The sequence below is a fragment of the Stegostoma tigrinum genome, chromosome 5 (genome assembly GCF_030684315.1).
Source record: "Stegostoma tigrinum isolate sSteTig4 chromosome 5, sSteTig4.hap1, whole genome shotgun sequence".
NCBI classification, from domain to species: domain Eukaryota; kingdom Metazoa; phylum Chordata; class Chondrichthyes; order Orectolobiformes; family Stegostomatidae; genus Stegostoma; species Stegostoma tigrinum.
Window position 1 is genome coordinate 46398740 of NC_081358.1, and position 25202 is coordinate 46423941.

At 41.1% G+C, this 25202-nt stretch overlaps 1 protein-coding gene across 1 annotated transcript in view; it reads right to left on the reverse strand.

Moving 5' to 3' along the window:
* Positions 1-25202, reverse strand: part of LOC125451411 (collagen alpha-1(XXI) chain-like) — a 161392-nt gene that overhangs the window by 46878 nt on the left and 89312 nt on the right. The window contains exons 16-17 of the mRNA XM_059646342.1: positions 23160-23213; positions 12927-12980 (exon numbers count right to left, since the gene is read on the reverse strand). Coding sequence (XP_059502325.1) covers positions 12927-12980; positions 23160-23213 — 108 coding nt within the window. The remainder of the gene's footprint in view (positions 1-12926; positions 12981-23159; positions 23214-25202) is intronic.

Below are 25202 nucleotides of genomic sequence, written 5' to 3' on the forward strand. Positions count from 1 at the left end.
TGTAACAAATAACAGCATTTTACAGCAATAGTAAGGAACGCAAAGTGTATTCACAAGAGATAACAAGCAGTAAGTTAAGTTCTGCTCTGTTGTGGTTGCAATCTCTTGTCAATTTTGAACAATTCCTTAACGATAAAGTGTAGAAGATAACCGAAAGAATTATAACATCATTTCCCTTAAGGTGCTACCAGTTAGTCAGGTGACATTTTAAAAACAATGTGCAATTCCCAGAGAATTTATTGATTGACTTAATGAATAAAAGGAAACACTAAAAACAAAAAAGACCCTGTACTCATTTTGATTCAGCATTTTTAGGATTATTTGAAAACTAATAGGATTAATCGTTGTTCTAAATCACAAAGTATTTCCCATATGGTACCAATGAACTTCATATTTCAAGTGATATATTCATTGAAATTATTGGCACAAAATAGTTTGGAAAAGAAATGATATCACAAACAGGATTGAGCCCTCAAGGAAAAAGTAACATGTTTTCTTCTGGAGCATTTTCATTTTATCAGTAAAAATATACAAATTCACAATGTATTATTAAAAAATATCCAGAAAAGGTACTTTGAGTAGCTTTCCAACAGTTCAAGAGACACAGCTCAAAATTAATACTAAATTCCTTAAATAAAAGCCATGTTGATATTTAATTCTTGAGGTCATATTTTACACTGTGCCAGCGTTACAAAATGAAAATGAAGGAAAAATGGTGAGCAAGTTCTATGGAGGGCAATAATAACTAAAGTGTTCATTTTTGCTCAGAAATGTCTACTATTTGTAAAAGGTCAACAATAATAAAATTATTTTGGAACAAATAGAACAGGTTTTCCTTCTTAATTAAAATGGTCACCAGCCACCATAAAACCTCTTATGGAACGGAGGAGTGGGGTGGTGGTATGCACGCATTAAATTTCACTCATTATCTTCTAGTTTTTGTAAAACATTCCTCCAGAAATAAATTCTAAAGCATCATTTGCAAATCTTGATGGACGTACCAGTGCATTTTGATACTTCTAGCAACTTGCTTATCTGTATTTGTGGATCTCTTTGCTGCTCTACCCACTTTGGTTTCTTACCTTCCAAGGAATAATTGCTCTCTTTAGTCCCAATATTAAAATGAACCACCCCACACACTTTACCAAACTCAACTTAATTTCCACATTTCCATCAACATTGCAAGCCTATGTTGAATTTGTACATCATTACATTCAAACATCTGCTTTCTACATTGAAATAACTGCGCAGAGGCTGGTATCCCATCAGCAGGTCACCTGTTATTTACATGTGCACAGTACACCAGTGTGGCCAACCACTCAGAATCAATCCCAGAAATAAGGAGATTCTCAATCCTCTGTTTATATTGATTAGCCAGGGCTCCCTGATTGGCCCATGTTAACAACTCTAATCAAGGATCTTGTAGTCAATAAGATCGACCTGGTTCCAATCACTACATTCATCTCCCCACCCAAGTCTGGGGATGTCGGCCTGGTCTTTCCCTTGCAGCTTCTCCTGGGACGTTTTTGTCCCAGGTCCAAATCCTCTGACTTGGACCTGGACACAGGCAACATTTACCAGACAGTAGCCCGTGTCTTATTTCCAGAGTGTTTCAGGAGAGTCTTCTCTTATTTCAATGGTAATGGTATTGAGACAGCATCCATCATGGACTCTGAATTTTCCTTGACTCTCAGAGAGGGAGAACCTATTGTTTCTGACAGGCTTTCTGGCTGTTCTGAGGGGCCAGATATGTTTTGCTCCTGCCCCTTTTGTGAGGTAACAGCTTTAAGGTGATCTACATGTTTGTTCACAATTGCCTTACCTACCTGAACATTGTATGTCACTAGTCCTGACCTCATGTTAACCTCGCCTCATACTCATGCGGGTCCATTTCTTTGTCAAACTTGATTACCTGAATTAAATTGTCTTTTTCATTTAGAGGAGGCACGTGGCCAGCATTGGTGTTCTTGCGGCTGTTTCACCCTGCTCCCTACAGTCTGGCAATATCAGGTTTAATCTGGCACAGCATCTTCTCCCCATCAGCATTTCTGCTGGAGCTATCCCTCTTGGTCTGTGTAATCGAACAGGAACTGGGACAGTTTGGTATCAAGTGACGCTGTAGGTTGTTCTTTTAAATCTGCCTTCAATGTTTAGACTGCATTTTCTGCCAAACCATTGGACAATGGATTGCATGGAGCTGTCTGAACATTATGAATGCCATTCAGCTTTAGGAGATATTTGAATTCCCTCCAGGTGAATGACATCCCATTGTCTGTGACCAATACTTCAGGGATTCTGTGTATTACAAAAGATACTCATAGTTTTTCAACTGGTATCCCTGAGTTTGATGAATGAATGCTATGCATGTCCAACGACTTTGAAAGGGCATCCACAATGATCAGGAACATTGAGTCCATGAAAGGACCAAAATAGTCAACTTGTGATTGAATCCAGAGTTTACCCAGCCGTTCCCGTGAATGTGGGGGCACCACAGGTGGCATTTTTTGTCCTTATGGTACCCTGGGCACTGTCCCACCAATGCAGCTCTGCGGGCATCTAATCGTGGCCAACAGATATAACTTCTTGCCAACATCTTCATTTTGGAAACCCCTGGATGATCCTGGTGGAGTTCAGCCAGTATCTGGCAGCCACTTTTACTGAGGACAATCACTCTTGCTCCCCACAATAATATGCCATCCTCTATGGTGATCTGGTCTTGCAGAGTCCAAAAAGGTTTCAGTCGAGGTTGTTACAGCCCTCTGTTTCCCCCATTATCACCAGCTGTTTAAGTTTTGTCAGGATGGAATCTTTTTATGTCCACAGACAGTGCCAGCAGTGACTGGAAAGGTATCCACAAAGTTTAAAATTAGAATGGATTCTTCTAACATGGCACCACTGGTGGAATATCTACCAGTAGGTGCAGGCTCAAGGCATCTGCATTAGCCACTTGGCCTTCGGAGCAGTGTTCCAACTTGTATGTGTTGAGGCTAAAGGCCCAACACTGAATTCGAACAGAGGTTATGGGTGGCACCACCTTGTATTGCTTAAGTAGCCCTTTCAGGGTTTTGTAGTACGTTACTATGACAAATTCATAACTGTGAAGGTATTGGTGGAACCTTCTCATACTAAAGAAGATTGCCAAACCATCCTTCTCTATCTGGGCATATTTGCATACACTACTGGACATTTCTGTCTGTTGGGCCACTCGCGAACCAACCCTACCCCAATACCATAAGGGGAGTCATTCAGTATCAGTGCCACCTTTTGCTTCTGACCGTAGTAGGCCAACAACTTGGACGACAATATCTACTTTTTCACTTCCCTAAAGGCTACTTCTTGGCTATGTGGCCATTTCCAAGGCTGATCCTTTTTCAATAGAAGGTATAAGGGTGCCAAGATGGAATATAGGTTATATATAAATTTCCCAAAGCGAATCATTAACCCAAGGAATGATCGAGGCTCCAGTACCAACATGGAAGCTGGAGCACTTCTGATCGCCCTTACCTTCAATAGGTGCAACCCGGTTTTGTTCACTCTGTAACCCAAGTAGGCTACTTGTGGTGCCTGGAAGTTTTCCTGCTAAGGCGTACGCCTACCTGGGAGAAATATTTAAGCACTATGTCCAAGTTCTCCAAGTACTTCTTACTGGTCATCCCGGTTATTAGTATACCATCCAGATAAATGGCAACCTGGGGTAGCCCTTGTAAAATGTTCTCCATTATCTGCTGGAAAATGGCTAAGGCTGATGATACCCCAAATGGTAATCTTGTACACTGGTACAAACGCTTATGGGTATTAACTTCTGAGACTCCTTATCTATTTGCAATTGCAGGTGCTTGGGGCTCATGCCCAGCTTTGTGAAGGACAGGTCCACTGTCAACTTTGCGTACAAATCCTCTATGCAAGTGATTGGGTATTTATCCAGCTGTGAGAAGCAATTTACCATTTGCTTAAAATCCCCACAAAGGCAAACTGAGCCATCAGGCTTCATAATCGGTGTGACCAGTTCTACCCATTCCACAAACTACACTGGTTTGATAATTCCTTTGCCCTCCAGCCTTCTGATTTCCACCTCTACTTTTGCCAACCAGGCAGCTGGCACCAATTGTGGAATTCCCTCTTGGTCAACATGTAAAGTGGCTTTGAGCCCTTTGATAGTCCCAAGTCCTTCCTGACAACTCCTAGGTATTTCACTAGGACTTCACTGAGGCCGCCATTTTCTAATCAAAAAATGTTGAGCCAGTCAAGTGAATCTTTCTGAACCAATTCTGCCCCAATTGGCTTGAGCCCGAGCCTCTTACTACCATCAGTGGTCAGTGCACCAACTGCTCCTCTTACGGGACGGGAACCAAAGTCGTACCCATAATCTGAAACAGTTGCCCAGTGTATGTTCTCATTATGGTGGAGGTCTTGTGGAAACCTAAGGTTTGGAGTCCTGAGTGAATCTTGTTAAAGATAGATTCTGCAACCACAGATACAGTTGTACCAGTATTGACCTCCACGGGAGCTGTGTAATCATTTAACTAAACATCAATTTTTATCAGTTCCGATTAAGTAATTTAATTCTTCCAATCTATATGTACAGAGACTCACCAGGTTCCCAGCCTATGAGTTTTCTTACTCAAGTCAGGCATTGTAGGATTCATTGCTGTCTCAAGTCTGCACATTAGCAACCACTATAGTGACTTGCCAGCCCAGATCCTGAAGATGTTGTTAGCCACTTGGCTGAGCCTCAGCTTTGTTATGCAATTCTGCTGCGAGATGGTCTAGTGTCCCTCTGCTCAGGGTATTTCCTGTGTGGTGCTCTGCAATTGCCTACTCTCAAGTGGTGTTCCTCAAGTTCATTTGGACAGGTGAGGGTGTCCACTTCCATTGGGATGCCCTGTAACTCCTATGTTTCACTTGCCACATTTTCCATTAACCAAGCCAGTTGCAGTGCCTGTTTAAAGTCTAATTGGGCTTCAGCTAATAGGCATTTCTGCATGTTTACATCATTAGTCCCACATTCCAAATGGTCTCTCAGCATCTCATTCAGGGTTAACTGAAAATCACATGCCTCTGCCAGTCATCTTAACCTTGTCAAATATTCTGGTTATGTATTTCCCCTGTTCTCTAACAGCTGATTAAAACTGATAGGTCTCAGAATTAGAGGAGATTTGGGGTCATAATATCCCTTCACCAAATCTGTCAACTCTTCAAAGGTTTTAACATCTGGTGCCTTTGTGAATGTTAAGCCCCTAATAACTAAGAATGCTGTGGATCTGAAAGCAGTCAGAAGAATGACTCATTGCTTTTCATCTGCCCCCAATGTCATTTGCCCAGGAAAAAAAAAATTGCATTCTTTCCACATGTGAGTCCCAATCCTCAACAGCAAGATTGAATGAATTGAGCTTCCCAAATAAAGGCATGATGCCATAAAGGCATGATGCCATAAATGCATTCCCTAATTCAAACGATGACTATTTCAAGCACATACTCCTCAGGCACATTCTGTTTTCTCCCTTTGCCATTGAAACAACGACATAGAGGCCAGTATCCCATCATCCAGTAACCCTTTATTTCGGCATGCACCATGCTCTGGCCAGTCAATTTGGAGTCAATCCCGAAAGTGAGGAGAGTCTAAATCTCCCAGTTATATTTGTCAACCCAGGGCTCCCTGATTGGTCCAGGTTAATAGCTCTAATCAAGGATCTCAATCAATAAGATCCACCTGATTCCAATCACTAATACATCTGTAAGACGTTCCTAAGAGCTTCCCAACTAATCAATTATTTCTGATGTACAGATATTGTTAATACATAAGCACATTTTGAGGTAGCTAAATCTCTACATAAAGGTTGCACAGACAATAAATGAGACGAATGATTGGTGAAACTGTTCATGCTTACAATGTGAAAGGAGGAATATTGACCATGGCATCGAAAGAACTACTGACACTTCTCCAAGTAGTGAAGGGTTCTTTTACATTCACCTGAGCAGTCAGAGTTCATCAGAGGATACCTTTGGAAATACGTCTCTTCCTTCACTGAACTGTTATCTTTGTTTGTGCTCAAACCCTAGAATAGCTTTACATCCACAATCTTTGAACCAACAAAAAATGAATGTTACCAGGGAGGCAATCAAAGAATAGCTTTATTGTTATTCCATAGAACTTGCAATTAGAAAGTCAATGCCACTCATTATAAACTGAGGAAGTGTGGACTTTTCACTAGAAATTATTTTATCAGGGTTCACTAATGCTCCTAACCTTACAATACAAACAGATTGCAGGAACTTTGAGGACAAAAGCTATACATTCAACAAAGAATGTTATATCAAAATACTATCAAGTTATGTTATAATAATTAAGTCAGCATATCAAAAGTTGACAAAACAAACTTCATAAGTTGTGCAAAAATGCTGACTTTCAAGAACTTGTATTTTGTTGTTCATTGCTTTCATTGGCTACTTATGCCTTCTATTGAACTCAATCTACTTTTGAAAATTCATTAGCAAGCCAGCCAGAAGCAGGAGCAATTATGGAACATTATATCTGGAATATTCTACCCAAATAATGACTATACCTTATGGCGATAGGAAATCACTGCATCATTAAATGTTGAATGTTCTCCAAGAGTGTGCTGGAAGAATACTGTTCAAAACATCTATTGTACATGGGGAGGTGGCATGGAAAGGCCTTCTAACCCTTGCTACCTGTCAGAACTGGGCAGAAAAATTGTTAAAATGCTTTGAGTGTCTTACTCAGCAACGTCCCACCCATATCCTGCTGTGGTGAAGCTGACCACCCACAGCCAGTGGGATCCTTATATATAAAGGTTGGCTCACATACAAGCATCCGGCTCCAAATGCAGTCTTCACTCAGCCCACCGGCTGAAGGCCCGTTAGAAGATCAGGTTTCAGAGAGGCCACTCAAGCCAAACTGGCCAGGAAGAGCTGGCAATCAAGATTATTTACCCAACTTACAATAAAAGTACAAAAATTGAGCTCAAATTTTCAGGTTCAGGTATCAAGACTGAGATTCAATAAACGTGTGAACCTTTCTTGAGTACTCATTCCTGATTGTCAGTAGACTGTCCACAAAGAAGGTCTGAATGTTTAGTTAGATTGTAAGCTATTTTAAATACTGGGCTCCTGCAACAGTTGGACTAGAATATATATTCATTTTTCTTTTTAATTAAGCTACTTTTATAATTTCCATTTCTCCCTCCACAGTGATTCATGCTGGGGTATAATTTCATCATGATTTGCAGGCCATTAAGGTCTTGAATTAGCAAATATAGTAATGAACCGGTGATAAACTAGCCCTCTACTCTGATCTCTAAGCTGCAAGAAGACTTTTCATATTTTGTTCTCCATCGGAAAAAGCCTTTTTGACAAGATGGTGGTGATATGTTTGAATAATAAATTAACAATCACTGATTCTAGACACACTGTCCAATGACTCTGGGCTGGCATTCTGAGACATATGGGAAGAAAATTCCTAATGCAGCTGTAGGCTGGTAAAGAATAATACATGCTCATGATCAACATACTGTTTGGTTCCTTCTTCTGTCTTTCCCTGCTCTGTACTCAGCATGGATCACCAGAGAGGAAGAAACAGAAATGAATAAAGTTGCCAAATTAAAATGAAACATGAATGGATTCCAGTCAAACTATTGCAGGAGGCCAGAATTTGAAATTGTTAATAGTTCTCTGCCCGTAGTTCAGTTGGCAGCGACGTCAACACCAGGGATTCAATTCCCATGCCAGCTGAGGTCACTTCGAAGGCCTCAACTCTTCAACTTGGCCTGAAGTGTGGTGACCCTCTAGATAAACTCACCACCAATTGTCCCTGTTGAATGAGAGAGCAACCTGTAGTTCTCTGGAGCCATGAAAAGTTTTAGGTCAATGCCTACTCACGATTACTCATTCATGGGAGAAAGGCACTTCTTAGAGCTGCCACTAGCAACAAGTGGGTCTAACTGCAGCCCACAACTCCCACATCCCATGATCCCAAATCACAGTCATCATTGTTTAGCATTGTTTAGAAAATTTATATAAATAATTACTTGTACATCTATAAAAATATTACATAAAGCATTTTTTATCATTTTGAGGGAGACTGGTATAATTACAACATTTAAAAGGCATCTGGTTATATACTTGAATAGGAAAGGTTTAGAGAGATATGGGCCAAATGCTGGAAAATGAGACTAGGTTAATTCAGGATATCTGATTGGCATGAACGAGTTGGACTAAAGGGTCTTGTTTCTGTGCTGTACAACTCTATGACTCTCTATAAATAAACAACTATATATAAGAGATAGTAGGAACTGCAGATGCTAGAGAATCTGAGATAACACGGTACAGAGCTGGATGAACACAGCAGGCCAAGCTGCATCAGAGGAGCAGGGAAGCTGATGCTCCGGGCCTAGTCCCTTCTTTTCTGAAGAAGTGTTTAGGCCCGAAACGTCAGCTTTCCTCCTCCTCTGATGCTGCTTGGCCTGCTGTGTCCATCCAGCTCTGCCTCTTGTTATCTTAACTATATATGAGAAGCAGTTCTTCAAAACCACAACCCTAGCAAGGAACTACACTTATGCAGGTATTCAGATATTCGTCCAAGCTATTTTCTGTCCATAAATGGAAGATGGTGAGGATAGTGCTTCTAAATTCTTGATTTTATACTCCAGGTGTGCATCACTCTCTGTCATGAGTGAAAGTACTCACCTCGACTCTAAATTCTCAATTTAGCTTAAACAGCACTGGTAAACATATGCACTCTTGCGAATACAAAACAGAGATTAAAGTTTGTGTATTAGTTATTATTCTTATTCAATTAATTTCAATGTTTAGTACAACTGAAACATTGGTTCACATTAATTCTCTCAGTTTCCTATTCAAATATGTTAAGTATTAAGCCTTTGGACAATCGCTTATTATAGTAAAAAAATTTCAAATATCTGGTTTTCATTGACAGGAAATTAAATGTTAAGTCTGTCATGAACCTTTTGTAGGTTATGATTTTCTTCTTCCATTTGCCAACCAGTCTCTTTGTACAAGCACCAAAGTGTTCATCTGTTGAAGACAGTGATAATGGGAACTGCAGATGCTGGAGAATCCAAGATAATAAAATGTGAGGCTGGATAAACACAGCAGGCCCAGCAGCATCTCAGGAGCACAAAGCTGACGTTTCGGGCCTAGACCCTTCATCAGAGAGGGGGATGGGGTGAGGGCTCTGGAATAAATAGGGGGAGAGGGGGAGGCGGACCAAAGATGGAGAGAAAAGAAGATAGGTGGAGAGGAGAGTATAGGTGGGGAGGTAGGGCTGCAGGGTGCCCAAGCGGATCTCACCCTCAGCAACTTCTCTTTCGATTCCTCCCACTTCCTACAGACAAAGGGGGTGGCCATGGGTGCCCGCATGGGCCCCAGCTATGCCTGCCTCTTTGTAGGTTACGTGGAACAGTCCCTCTTCCACACCTACACAGGCCCCAAACCCCACCTCTACCTCCGTTACATTGATGACTGTATCGGCGCTGCCTCTTACTCCCCAGAGGAGCTCGAACAGTTCATCCACTTCACCAACACCTTCCACCCCAACCTTCAGTTCACCTGGGCCATCTCCAACACATCCCTCACCTTCCTGGACCTCTCAGTCTCCATCTCAGGCAACCAGCTTGTAACTGATGTCCATTTCAAGCCCACCGACTCCTACAGCTGCCTAGAATACACCTCCTCCCACCCACCCACCCTCCTGCAAAAATTCCATCCCCTATTCCCAATTCCTCCGCCTCCGCAGCATCTGCTCCCACGATGAGGCATTCCACTCCCACACATCCCAGATGTCCAAGTTCTTCAAGGACCGCAACTTTATCCCCACAGTGGTCGAGAACGCCCTTGACCGCGTCTCCCGCATTTCGCGCAACACATCCCTCACACCCCGCCCCCGCCACAACCGTCCAAAGAGGATCCCCCTCGTTCTCACACACCACCCCACCAACCTCCGGATACAACGCATCATCCTCCGACACTTCCGCCATCTACAATCCGACCCCACCACCCAAGACATTTTTCTATCCCCACCCTTGTCTGCTTTCCGGAGAGACCACTCTCTCTGTGATTCCCTTGTTCGTTCCACACTGCCCTCCAACCCCACCACACCCGGCACCTTCCCCTGCAACCGCAGGAAATGCTACACTTGCCCCCACACCTCCTCCCTCACCCCTATCCCAGGCCCCAAGATGACTTTCCATATTAAGCAGAGGTTCACCTGCACATCTGTCAATGTGGTATACTGTATCCATTGTACCCGGTGTGGCTTCCTCTACACTGGGGAAACCAAGTGGAGGCTTGGGGACCACTTTGCAGAACACCTACGCTCAGTTCGCAATAAACAACTACACCTCCCAGTCACGAACCATTTCCACTCCCCCTCCCGTTCTTTAGATGACATGTCCATCATGGGCCTCCTGCAGTGCCACAATGATGCCACCTGAAGGTTGCAGGAACAGCAACTCATATTCCGCTTGGGAACCCTGCAGCCCAATGGTATCAATGTGCACTTCACCAGCTTCAAAATCTCCCGTTCCCCCACCGCATCCCAAAACCAGCCCAGTTTGTCCCCTCCCCCCACTGCACCACACAACCAGCCCAGCTCTTCCCCTCCACCCACTGCATCCCAAAACCAGTCCAGCCTGTCTCTGCCTCCCTAACCTGTTCTTCCTCTCACCCATCCCTTCCTCCCACCCCAAGCCGCACCTCCATCTCCTACCTACTAACCTCATCCCACCTCCTTGACTTGTCCGTCTTCCCTGGGCTGACCTATCCCCTCCCTACCTCCCCACCTATACTCTCCTCTCCACCTATCTTCTTTTCTCTCCATCTTCAGTCCGCCTCCCCCTCTCTCCCTATTTATTCCAGAACCCTCACCCCAATCCCCTCTCTGATGAAGGGTCTAGGCCCAAAACGTCAGCTTTTATGCTCCTGAGATGCTGCTGGGCCTGCTGTGTTCATCCAGCCTCACATTTTATTATCTGTTGAAGGCACCCTTTTTTCCTAAATGGGCTCCATTTCTAGCCATCCACAGATAAAGCACACAAATTCTTAACAGAAAGTGGCAAGGCACTTCCAAATCAACAGGTAAAGTATTCTCACTAAACAAAATATTAGTGCAGCTTATCAGACAGAAGGAAGGGAAAATACGACACTGTTGAATGGTTGATAGCATCAGAGGCTAAGTAGAGGAGGGATTACTAAACCAAAGCTGGGAAAGAAAAGTCAACTGGTCATCCCATTACTAGTGCACTGTCATTAATTTTAATGAGCCCATTGTACTGGAATCCCATGCTTCATGCCAACCATGCCTAATGAATGAAGCCTAGGCTCTTGTACAGTGGTCGCATATCATCATATTTCTCACCAACTTGAGAAACATGCTGTCCATCCTGGGAGACAGTGTTACTATGACAACATTAGAATAATTATTAAATGAAAATTTCATACAAATCCCACCTTCAGCTTCCTAAATTGGGACATATTGCTTACATTAACATCATTACTTATTTATCACTCCATAAACGCCAGTGCATTGACAAACAGCTCACAAAGAAAATAATTATGCAGAAGTTGGAATTCATGCATGACAGTTACCAACATCTCATTCAAATCATCATTTGCCAAACCACCAGGCTTGACAGAAATGTTTGAAAGAGTCCAGTTCAAATGATATTCAACTCAGTTTGCAGAATATACTAAACACCACTTAAACTTGATGGATTGTATCATTAATTTAACATTGCACATTTAGTGTAGTTGACAAGACAAGATATATGTTCAGTTAGCTTTGCAATATGCAACATTCGAGTCTGACAAATGTGTTTAGATAATGGAATGATCAGTATTTTGACATGGTACCCTGAACAATGATGTAGCGGCAAGAATAAATAATACAGCACATGCTCATTTTACAATATTGGTCCCCTATCAGGGTTATTGTAATTAAACCATATAAAATATAAACTGATGATCAAGTAATAATGTTACTGATCTATTTTTGTTTTGCTCTGTGGGTTTAGATATAGGCACAGGCACTCAGTGCATGGTTTTTAATCTTGCATGAGTTAAGGAGCGAAAAGCTCAGGTGAAGCTAAAGACTGTGGTTAAATTACTGAAATATCATGGGCCAGTGTCTTCAGGTCTTTTTCCGGGCTTAAATCTCTTATTTGCAATTAATACATCTTTCAAACAATCTTTAGAGATGCTGAGGTGATTACTGAAAAAGGGAAATGTTAAAATTTACAGAGAAACAAATTTCCATCTCGGGACTAAAACCATGAATGCACCAACTAAACAATTTTCAGAGAGGTTGTTTATATGGTGATACTTTTAATTGTCAGTATTTTCATCTTAATATTAGCTGCATAGCTAACTTTTTCAAACTAAACTCCATTCAAGAATAATAGTTAGTTGTAAATACATTAGCAAGATATTAATCAGAAACCAATGTTCTTTCACTATAACGGTCCATAGTATAAACTACAGAAATAAACAGAACATCCCATTTATACTGGTGATCTGTACCGAGATGGCTTTTCTCAGATTGAGCAGGAATTCAGTAGCATAATTAGCTTAGACTTCGGATAAGTTTCTGAAGTTTTCATTTTTCATCACTATCCACTGAGTTCTTGAGAAGAGTGTGTGTGCCTACTTTGCTTTAGTATATGATTATGCTGGGGGGAAATACGTGCTCCACTCCCCTCTGCATCAAATTGCCCAATGACACTCTACACTGAGGCTCAGATATGAAGAATGACCATTGAGCTAAGGTACTGGCTGCGCAGTAAAACAGGTGCGTAATGGTAACTAATGGATTCAAAAGGAAATGTAAAGGAGGACAAACAAGTACAAATAAGGGATTAAGTAAAATAGTCTGAGATTTGCTCCAGCCTTACCAGTGGCCCACGTTGTCCATTTCTCCCTGGCAAACCGGGATTACCATTTTCTCCCTGGAAAGTGAAGAAGTGTTTATAACATTCTGCTAATGGTTAAAAAAAATGCACCAAAAGAAGCAATTTTTTTCTCTTAACGATTATGTGGGAACAAATGTAATGGACTCAGATGATTAAGAATTTTGGAAATAATTCCTTTCTTTTAAATTGTACAAAATCATTCTAAAACTGAATTGGAAGTAAACAAACACAATAAACTGTGGATGCTGGAAATCTGAAGCAAAAACAGAGTACTGGAGAAACACAGTAGGTCTGACAGTCTCTGAAGAGAGAAAACAAGAGTTGATGTTCTGAGTCAAGTGCCTAAGCAGGCTGCTTAGATGGCCTGTCTGAGTTTTCTGTGACTTTATCCCAATTGTGTCAAAAGATTTTAGTTCATCTCACTGTCCCCTAGATCACACCCTTCACAGTCCCTCATCCATCTCCCCATGTCGTTCAAACCCACCCCAATTTAAGATAACCCATGCCTCCCAACCAGCCCTTAATAATTGCTTACACTCCATGCTAACTCATCAAAACTCTCCCAGTAATTACACTGGGCAATTCCCAAGATTTAGGTGTAACAGAAATATTACAACATTCTAAAAAAGCTAATGTAGATTTCACTATACAGACATGAAATTAAAAATATCACACTGAAAGGCATTCAAAGCCTTTTTCTTAAATCTCAAACACTTAGCTGTTCATAAAAATAAAACAGAAACATTGATTTAGACCCCATGTCAGAGACATAGCTAATCTTTTAGTAACCCCTTTAAACTGTCAAACTGAACTCAGAACTCTACTACTAAGATAATTATAGCTTTTAGAAATCATAAGAACATAAGAACTAGGAGCAGGAGTAGGCCATCCGGACCCTCGAGCCTGCCCCACCATTTAATAAGATCATGGCTGATCTTTTCGAGATTTTGGTCCACTTACCCGCCCATTCACTATAACCCTTAATTCCGTTACTGTTCAAAAATTTATCTAGCCTTACCTTAAAAACATTCAGCGAGGTAGCTTCAACCGCTTCACGGGGCAGGGAATTCCACAGATTCACAACCCTTTGGGTGAAGAAGTTCCTCCTGACCTCAGTCCTACATCTGCTTCCCTTTATTTTGAGGCGATATCCTCTAGTCCTCAAATCAACCAAGAATTCATAAAAGCCATAGGGGAAATGTCAATACGCAGCTATTGAAATTGCCTGAACAATGCTGTTTAAAACTCACACTGAGTTTTATGCTGTTCATTTGTATTCTCAAAGGACTGGAGATTTTCATAACTTCTGATCATGATGGCTACCCAGAACATTTCACCCTTCAATGGCCATTTCATCTCGTCTACAAATCTGTGACTCCTATACTGCATGTCAAGTACGCTGCAGGGGCCAACATGGAGTCTGTTTGAACTCAGCACCGACTGAACTTAGCTCTGCCAAATTCAGGTTTTGATCATGTGAGCATCATTCCCTGCTCCATTTCCCCTCTCACCAAAAATTAGATTTGTTTAAAATGGGACAGGACCTCTACTTCTGTGTCCTGACCACCATTTGGAAATTCCATAAAGCCTTCACAAAAATCTGGGTTCAAGATTATGGAATGGGGCTTGGGCATGTGCGCATAAATAAACATAAGTTTACACATGTAAACAAAATCATATGCAATGACTACAAGTCACTGAATGAAAAAATAATTATTTGACTTTGAACTTTGGCATATGAAACTAATTCTTTCCTTGCTGTTTTTACAAGAGTCTTATCTTTAAAACTAGAGCAGTCTGAATGAGGTGAACTGTGACCAGCAGTTACCTACAATTCTCAGCAATTTTACAATAACTTCATGAAATGTTACACAAATACATTTCACGGTTTGACCAGGTAGCAAATAATTAGATTTATGGAGTGATTGGAACTGTCAATTATAATAAACATAGTTCTGAAGTACAGAAGTCTTATTTGTGGCAGAAATTAAGAATATTTTTAATGCAGATAGAAAGTGTCCAATTATTGAACAGACTCTTTTTCCTAGGTCACATCTGAATGTAGCTTAACTTTTCTCAATAGAATTAAAAATGTTGATCTTGGCAAATCAACAATATTTTGCATTAATTCTATTTCTGTGAGTCTAATAGTGATTTACTGTGTATACACAACAAAGAATTCTTTGTCTATTTCCTGTTTAACATCTGACCATGACAAACATCTGCTTCAAATTCATTTTAGAATAGCTTAGGCTAAATCAAACACGCTTCAGATGTATTATTCTAATATTTCCTGGCTACTAATTTCTGTATCAAGGTTTTATTTGTCAATCTATAGTTTGGTACAGCTCTCCACTCAAAATCACATCAAATAACAGGGCAAAAGGTGATATTTCTTTGTGTCATCAGTTAAGAGATAATAATTGATACCAACATCATGAGGAGCATGGATAGGACGAAAAGTCAAGATCTTTTCCCCAGGGTAGGGGAGTCCAAAATTAGAGGGCATAGGTTTAAAGTGACAGGGGCAAGATTTAAAAGGGACCTAAGGGGCAACTTTTTCATGAAGAGGATTGAGCCTGTATTGAAAGAGCCGCCAGAGGAGTTGGTGAAGGTTGGTACAATTACAACATTTAAAAGGCATCTGGATGGGTAAGCGAATAGATAGAGTTTAGAGGGAGATGGGCAAAATGCTGGAAAATATGAGTACAGTAATGTAGAATATCTGTTCGGCATGGAGGAGTCAGACTGTAAGGTCTGTTTCAGTGCTGTAAATCTCTATGACTCTTTGATAGTAATGAAAATGATGAAAAATATTAAGCTAAATTCTGTAGTAACAGTTTAGGTAAGAGTACCAGGATGGTGAGAAGGCAATTCACTCAACAAAGCTTAACCTTCTAACACACATACCCTCTGATAAAGGGTCTAGGCCCGAAACGTCAGCTTTTGTGCTCCTGAGATGCTGCTTGGCCTGTTGTGTTCATCCAGCCTCACATTTTATTATCATACTCTGAGTACACTTGGTTTTCCAGATATCAGCATTGCTTCACTTTACTCTAAAGGGCAAAATCAGCAATCCTGAGCCCACAGTGTGGACCAGACTCCCTGGAATCAGAGGTGGAAACAAATCCAAAACCACTTTGTGTGGATCTTCTAATCTGTGCTTCACACAGGTACAGCAATACGCTGGGAGCATGAGAGTTCTGAATATACCTGAACTTCATGGTTGTTTGTTCTTGGTAGTTTTTTCAGGTTTGAATGCAGAATTAAAACCATTCTGCTCCTTGATCCTGCTCCTCCATTTTATACATCATGCCCGATCTGATTGTGGCCTAAATTCCTCTATCTCTCTGGCCTCCAAACCCCTGGATTCTTTTGTATACCAAAAAAATTTCTAATTCAACCTTGAATACATTCAATGTCCTGGCTTCCATTACTTTTTGGACAACAGAATTCCACAGACCAAGGACCCTCAGAGGAAAAAAAAAATCCTTATTGCCATGTTGAAAGGAAGATCCCTTATTCTGAACGGTGCTGCCCTCTTCACATCTTGTTTGAGTGTCCTTAAACATACCTCAATACACATCAGGTTTACATTTTGGAGAAAACATTGAGATGCATGGATAAATAGGTACTCCCAGCTTTCTGGGGGGTGGGTGGGCTTGTAGGAAGACAGACTGATGATTGTGAGTTAGCATCCTTTATTAAAATACTACATACTGGCATAATTTGCATCCTAATTTTCTTTGTCTTAGTCTTGCATGGCATGAATCATTGAGTGCATATCACTTAATTCTTTCTGGTCTCCTTGGCATCTTGTCACTCCATCTTCTGGCTCCATCTTCCTCTGCTATCTCAATGCAATGGGCCTGCTAGCAATCTGACTTGCTCCAGACCATCAATATCTCACCACTGTGGCTGCTCTACCTATGTTTTTATAAAATTGAGCACCATCTGATTTGTTGTGAGTAATGTCAAACCTTGAGCAGCTCCCAGGAGTAGGAATCAATGCAGTCTGAGAGCCTAATCACTTGAGAAGGTAAAAAAATTACACTCCCAACAGTGGGATGCAAGTTTAAAATTAAGTTCTCGAGACTTTACAGATGGATCGTACTTACAGGGAGTCCTTTTATACGCAATTGTAAATTGCACATGCTCATTGAAAGGCTAGCCTGTCAACATCAAGTTCCCACTCCCAATTAAGAACTCCACAAGTAAGCAGTAAGTTCTGATATGAGAGCCATCTAAGTAGGCAAGGCACATAAGTTTTGACTCAGGACTGAAAAGCCATTGCATGTTTTCTTTTAGAGAACTGTTATCCATGCCATGTCATGATTTGACATTGACAGCAGACCAAACTGCACAGGGTACAAAGAATAACCAAGGAAGAAAGACTGGAGTGCATGTACACGGGTCAATGAAGCTAGTCAAGGCTGATCAGGGAAAGGTGGAAGTCTGTCTGGGTAAGGGGTAGTAGGCTGCCAGGTGTGGAAAGGCGAGAATGTCAAGCTCCAGTCAAGCATTCAGAGGCTGAGTGAGGTTCCTGGCTTGCAGGGAATGAAAGCCCATCTGGTGTAAGGTCTTTTGACCACAGAAGGTAATGGTGGGCATATCCACTTACTGCTCACCCCCAGGACAAGACTTGTGTGCTCTTCATTCATACATATGTAATGAGGTGAGAAGCCACCCTGTCATCAAGTGGAAATGATGGTGATTGCCACTCCTGCACCCAAACTTAGGGCAGATTCTTATTCAGTGTAAAGTTTACTGAAAATTCACAAGTAACAGAACAAAGGTAAATGTGATTAGTACACAAAATATTTTTCTTCCACCTATATCACAGATTTTATAACTACCTTGTAATCAAGACCTTTCTAATAAGATATTGAATAGGGAAACACAAGGCAAGGCTATAGTTATGGTTGGGATGGATTTAACTATAATCTTAATAAACTGCTATCTACAATCCAACTCAAATCCAAAACATTTTACTTATTTTACAGTATGCAATAAACTAGAGTTTATAATGTGTACAGAATTACTGGAACATTTTTATGTTTGGCTTGTTTGAGTAATATCTTCAATTCTGTTAAAAATACTAACAAATTCTCAAAATCATTATTTGAAAATGACCGTCTCTTCCCACCACTGGACAAATATAGTAGTGTGCATTTTAGAACATATTGCCTAATGTTGATATTATCAAACTCTAACTCTACTTTAAGGTCACCTTCGCAGATACAGTTGCTGAATCATATCCTCGTTTGTATTAAAATTGCAAACTACATCAACAATATTATCCAGTTTCAGTTAAATTTAATTTTTGCTTCAATATTATGCTGTTAAACCAAAACATGTAATGCAGGTAATAATGTTTGTTCTTATGCATTAAAATCTTTAAATTTTGTTATATAATAAATTGACCTTTCAGTAAACAATCAAGAATATCCAAGTTCCAACTGAAAACAGTTGACTTTTAATATCTTTAAGGTAAGGCTGTCATATAAATTCTGGCACCCCATTACCAGAAAGAGCTTTAAGTGCTACATTTTCAAATGCTTGGCTTAAAAACAGTTTCATATAAGGATGATTAAATGGGCTAATTATGTGAGGGCACCTTGGTTACAGACCATATTCTATAACTAGCACAGCTTGGCTGTTCTTCTAACAGATGCACATTCTTTCTTCAACTTTTTGGAGAATTACAGACTCCTCCACAGTTTCCACCCACATGGCCTCATTATCTAACATTGCCTGCTCTTGTTGTCCTTCAGGTGACACATTTGAAGAGTTACATTTTCACAACGTTGAGTGGTCTATCTATTTTACTCTTTGAACACTGTTTTCATGTTGCAGCAATATTTGCTGAGCACCTGTGGCTTATAATATTTATTAAACTTCCAGTAAAAACCTGAAAATCCACAAGTACGTTGATACTGAATGCTACTAGGCAGGGGAGTCACGTGAAAACAGAGGTTCTTGTGGGATTACAGATTGTGCTCCGTTTTGCTTTACTGAAGTGTTCAATTTTGCTGTAGTTGCCCCTACATTCAGGAAAGGAACATCTGTTTTAAGGCTCTGATTTTCCTTGTCTATCGATGAATACAATTCCACTCTGTGGAAACATCTCTACCCACAGTAGTTGCACATGTGGAAAAGTATGATGACTGACGTTGCCAAATCCCCACTCAATGAGGCACATGCCGTTTCCAGCAGGGATTTTGTGATGGGATACTTATGCACAGTATGTGGGACCTTCATCATTCATGCATAAGTTCTCCGTGTTATGTTAATGAAGGGTATACTGCAATTTTAGGATCCTGGAGGGACAAGGGTATATTACTACTTTGAAAGCATCATCATCAAGATACCCCATTTTAGTAAAGCAATTCATTTGATCAGTTCTTTAATATCTGCTCCTTAAGGGATAACTGAAAAACACTAAAACTCTAAAACATAATCATGTTCTATTTAAGAGACTAGCCAAGATTAGGATGACAAATCGACATGCCTTTTCATCACAACGCATACATTTCTCATCCCATCCAAAAACCACTTTATTTTTAAAATTCATACACAGATGTGGGCTTGACTGGCCAGACCAGAATTGTTGTTGACCATTCTTAACTGCGCTTGAGAAGATGATGACCTGCAGTCCATGTAGTATAGGTATACTCACTGTTCTGGTAAGGGGGATGTTTCAAGATTATGTCCTTCCTTAAGTAGGGAGAAACAATACATAGTACACCAGATGTGCTCCCGTGTACCTGATATACATCTACAACTGAACTTCCCAATTATTATATGCAAACTATCAGTATTCCATTTGACTTTTAATCAGTTGATATATCTTAATATAATGATATTAGCTTTTTGTGATTCATATGCCAAATACCCAGATCCCTCTGTATAACAGAGTTCTGTAATCTTTCTCTATTCAAATAAAATGCAGCATTCCTATTCTTCCTGCCAAAGTGGACAAATTCCCACATTATATCTCACCTGCCAGATCTTTGCCCACATATGTAACCTATCTATATCCTTTTGCAGGCTGTTTATGTCCTCTTCAAAACTTTCCTATCTATCTTCGTCAGCAAATTTCATAACCACATGTTTTTCTCCTTCATAATGTCATTGTTAAATAGTTTGTAAATGGTTGAGCCTCCAGCATTAATCCCTGTTGCATTTGGTTAATCCACAAAAAGAAACATTCATTCTGATTCACTGTTTCATGTTTTCTATCTAATCCTCTATTCCAGTTGATATACTATCTGCTACACCACAAGTTTTTCTTTTGTGAGTAATCTTTGATGTGGCACCATTTCAAACATGTCTTCGAAATCCAAGCACAGCACACCTACAGGTTCCCTATATTCACATTATTTATTACTTCCTAAAATAACACCAATAATTTAGTCAATTTTTTTTACAGCATAAGAACAATGAACCAGGAGAAGTCAGTTTAGCCCCTCTTGCATGCTCCACCATTTAATACGATATGGCTGATTTCATTTTGGCCTCAAATCCAATTACCTCTCTGCTCCCAATAAGGTTCAACCCATTACTCTTTAAAAATCTGTCTTTCTTTCCCTTAAATTTACAAATGTCTTGGCATCCATCATACTCTGGGATAGTGAATTCCACAAACTCCTGACCCTGTGACAGAAATAATTTCTCATCTCTTTTTTAAATCTTCTATCCCAAAATCGTGTTGACACTTAACAATTGTATTAAGTGTTTCTAAGTGTACAAGAACCGCCTAAATAATAGATGCTAACATTTTCCCTATTACAAGTGATAGGTTAACTTCCCATCTCCCTTCTTTACTCAATAGCTGAGTTACACAGCGGCGGCACAGTGGCTCAGTGGTTAGCATTGCTGCCTCACGACACCAGGTACCAGGGTTTGATTCAACTCTTGGGCAACTTTGTGAAGTTTGCACATTCTCCCTGTGTCTACATAGGCTTTTTCCAGGTGCTCCGATTTCATCAAATAGTCCGAAGATGTGAAGATTAGGTGGATTGGCCATGCTAAACTGTCTATCATGTTTAGGGATGTGCAAGCTAGGTGGATTAGCAATGGGAAATGCAAGGTTACTGGTATGGGGCTGGGTGGTATGGTCTTTGAAGGGTTAGTGTAGATTTGATGGGCCAAAAGACCTGCTTTCACACTGTTGGGATTCTATGATTTTCTAATATGAAATGGGATCTTCCAGCATCTAGGAAGTTTGGAAAATCAGTGTGAACATATCTAATATGTTCTAGCAAGATTTCTAGCAAGTTACCAGAAATGCAAACTTAACCTGAAATTTGAACACATGGACAGCCCAAAGATCAAGAAGTGGGGATTCTTTATTCCATCGGCATCAGGCATTTGCAAACATGATGGTAAATCAAGGTTAAACAAGGAGGATTTTACAATACTTACATGAATTGAAACCTGTGATTTACACGGAGTTGAGAAATTCTTTGTCGGTCTGCCTTTGATTCCCATATTACTTTCTTCCGCAAAAGAGGGTCTACTCAACTGCTCCAGTTGCCCTTCCTCACTGTCACCAGAGATCCTGGCACAACTATTCACATTCTGCTGCTTAGCAGTCTTTCCTGTCCTCACCACTTCCTGCTGGAAGTTCCATTACATAATGTCAATATAAAAGGTCATAGTTGATGCAAAGAAATGTTTACCTCACGCTGAAGTTATATTCACCACAAACCTGTCCCTGACTCAGTTTCAAGGTTCATCAGAAGAATCCCAATAAGTGTCCTGATTGAATTAAAACAAATATGTTTCTGATCCAAAATGGTGATGTCATTTCCCATCAAATTCACAGAATGTGTATAGTGCGGAAATAGGCCATTTGGCCCAACGTATCCATACTGCCCCTCCAAAGAGCATCCCACCCAGACCCTTTCCCATATCCCTGCATTTCCTATGTCTAACCCAAACATCCCTGGGCACTATAGCATGACCAAACCCCCTACCGTGCACACCTTTGGACCGTGGGACGAAACTGAAGCACCTGGAGCAAACCCACACAAACATAGGTAGAATGTGTAAACTCCACACAGACACTTGCCTGAGGCTGAGAATTGAACCTGGGTCCCTGGCACTGTAAGACAACAGTGCTAATCACTGAGCCACCATTGTGCTGCATTTTGTTGTAAAATAAAGCTCATAAATATAATTACCTTATCATTATTCCAGCTTTTAATAATGAAAACCCAGGATAATTATCAAAACCAATGGAAAATAAAGCCATCTACAACCAGACTTCATTAACCATAGAAGAAAAATTAGCTCATCGCATGGAATTATATAAAATACAAGCACAGAAATAGCCGTGCACTTCAAAAGGACAACATTAATGTATATCCGTCATTCAAGCCTCTTCTTGATCTTATTCTATTCATTTTTCCTTCTTGAACTGATCCAGCTGGGCCAACATGCATTGATGCCATCTACCTCACCTATTGCAGATTCCGCAGTCCCACTACTGACATTTAATGGGTTCACATAGTTGTTCCAAGTAAGCTGACAGTCAACACATTCAGTCTTTGGAAAAAGAATGATCTTGCTGCCAAAACACATGTGATGAAGCTCCTCCATGCAAACAAGAAGCCATAAAGTGTATCCTACTAACAGCCAACAATCATATTTTGCTTTGGCTCACTTACAAAACATAAATAGCACAAATTCCTCTTGAAAATAAATATCAAACGGTCGTTGGAGGTACCAGCTGGATACAAACAACTCAGAGACAAACCACTCAACACAACACAGCAATTCTCAATTATAAAATGATTAAAGGTAGTACAAGAGGAATAATATTCTGCAGCATTCTCCTTCAGTTCAGTGCTTGTTATTTTGGTCCCACTCAGCTACACCCCACCCCTACAGCATATACAAAATACCAAAAATGCTCACCATTCAACTATGCAAAGTACTGTTTGGCATAGTTCACTAATTCTACAGTCCATTTATTTTAAATAGCCTTTAAAGGCTCCTGTGAAAGACCCACGCACATGAACTGGGACACCTGTCCTGCCGCAAGGAAGGTTCCAGTTCAGTTCTCATAAACAACCTGCCAAGAAATGTTTGGTTTGGAGCAGGAGTTGTACATCATTGGAACAAGTAGAAGCTGCAGATTGGAATTCTAAACCGAGTCTAATTATTCAGCAACAACTCTATTAACATCACATTTCAAATACATCTTACCTTTAACCCAGGTAATCCTATAAGGCCATTAGTTCCTGGAATTCCAGGTTCTCCCTGAAAGCAGATAACACAAAAAAAAACATGGTCAAGGTGCTCAAGCATAATGAAGTATTAACTTACTTCTTTGATCACGCTTTTGCGCATTTCTGCTAATATCTTGTTATATGATCCCTACAGTGTGGAAGCAGGCTATTCAGCTCATCAAAATAACACTGAACTTCCAAAGAGTATCCTAAACAGACTTACCTGCCTGCCCTATCCCTGTAGCCCTGCATTTACCAAGGCTAACTCACCCAACCTACACATCCCTGGACACTATGGGCAAATCAGCACTGCCAATCCACCTAAGCTCGTACCTCTTTGGACTGTGGGAGGAAACCAGACCACGCAGAGGAAACCCACTCACACACAGGGAGACGCTCCAAGCTTCACACAGACTGTTGCCTGAGAGTGGAATTGAACTCGAGTCTCTGGCACTGTGAGCCATTGTGCTGCCCACTATGTGGCTTAATGTAGAGACAACACAGTGTGGAGCTGGAGGAACACAGCAGGCCAGCGTCTTCAGAGGAACAGGAAAGTTGATGTTTCGGTTCGGGACCCTTCTTCAGAAATGGGGAGGGGGAAGGGAGTTGGGAAAGAGATAGAGAGAAGAGAGGTGGAGCTGGGGTAGATAGGTGGGAGGTTGATAAGTGAGTATAGGTAGAGAGTGGTGGGGATTGATCAGTGAGGTGAGAGAGAAGATGGACAGCTTGTGTCAGGTCAATGGGGTGGGGATGAGAGGAAGGGTTGGACAAGGGATGAGGCCAGGGGTGGGGAGAATTTAAAACTGGTGAATTCCACATTAAGGCCAGCAGGGTGTAGGCTCCTGAGGTGGAATATGAGATGTTGCTCCTCCAGTTTGAGTGTGGTATCATTGTGAAACTGGAGGAGGCCTAGGATGGACATGCTACCCATGGAGTGGGAGGGGGAGTTAAAATGGTTGGCGACCAGAAGATGTTGTCGTTTGTTGCATATGGAGCGCAGATGCTATACGAAACGGTCTCCGAGTCTACGTCTGGTCTCACCAATGTAGAGGGGGCCACATTGGGAGCAGTGGATACACTAGACCAAGTTGACGGATGTGCAGGTGAACCCCTGTCTGATATGGAAGGTTTGTGCCTTGAATGGAGGTGATGAGGGAGGTGTAGGGGCAGGTGTAGCATTTCCTGCAGTTGCAGAGAAAGCTGCCGGGGGCGGTGGGGTTAGTGGGGAGTGTGGAGCGGATGAGGGATTCATGGAGACAGTGGTCCCTACAAAAGGCAGATGGGGTGGGGAGGGAAATGTCTCTTTGGTCGTGGCGTCAGATTGTAGGTGGAAGAAGTGGTGGAAAATTATACATTCGGTGTGGAGATTGGTAGAGTGATATGTGAGGACAAGGGGGATTCTGTCTTTATTTTTGTTAGGGTGAGGGGCTGTGAGGGCAGAGGTGCGAGAAATGCAGGAGATGCAATTGAGGGCATTTTCGATCACAGGAGGGGTAAGTTATGGTCCTTGAATCAGGAGGACATCTGGGATGAGACTGGAACATTCCATCTTAAGAGCAGACATGGCAGAGGTGGAGGAATTGGGAATAGGGGATCACATTGTTACAGGAGTGTGGGTGAAAGGAGGTGTAGGCCAGGGAGCTGTGGTCAATCTCTGATACCTTCCACTCCTTCCGTGACTTCTCTGTCTCCATCTTCGGTAATCGCCTCAAAACTGACATCTATTTCAAGCACACAGACTCATAGAGATGTGCAGCACAGAAACCGACCCTTCAGTCCAACGCATTCCTAGTCCCATTTGCCCGAATCCCTCTAAGCCCTTCCACATTAAACATTTTTTTCCTTGCACACAGTACTGATTGTCATACTTTAATTGTCTTATTTTATTGGCTAGCTTAAAGTTTAAAAACAGTAAATCTGAATGAAAGAAGCAGTGAAAGTACAAGTCCAAGGCCAGCAACATTATTTAATTACTACTGAATAGTAAACACTGGATTTCTGAAAGCAAATTCTGAATGGC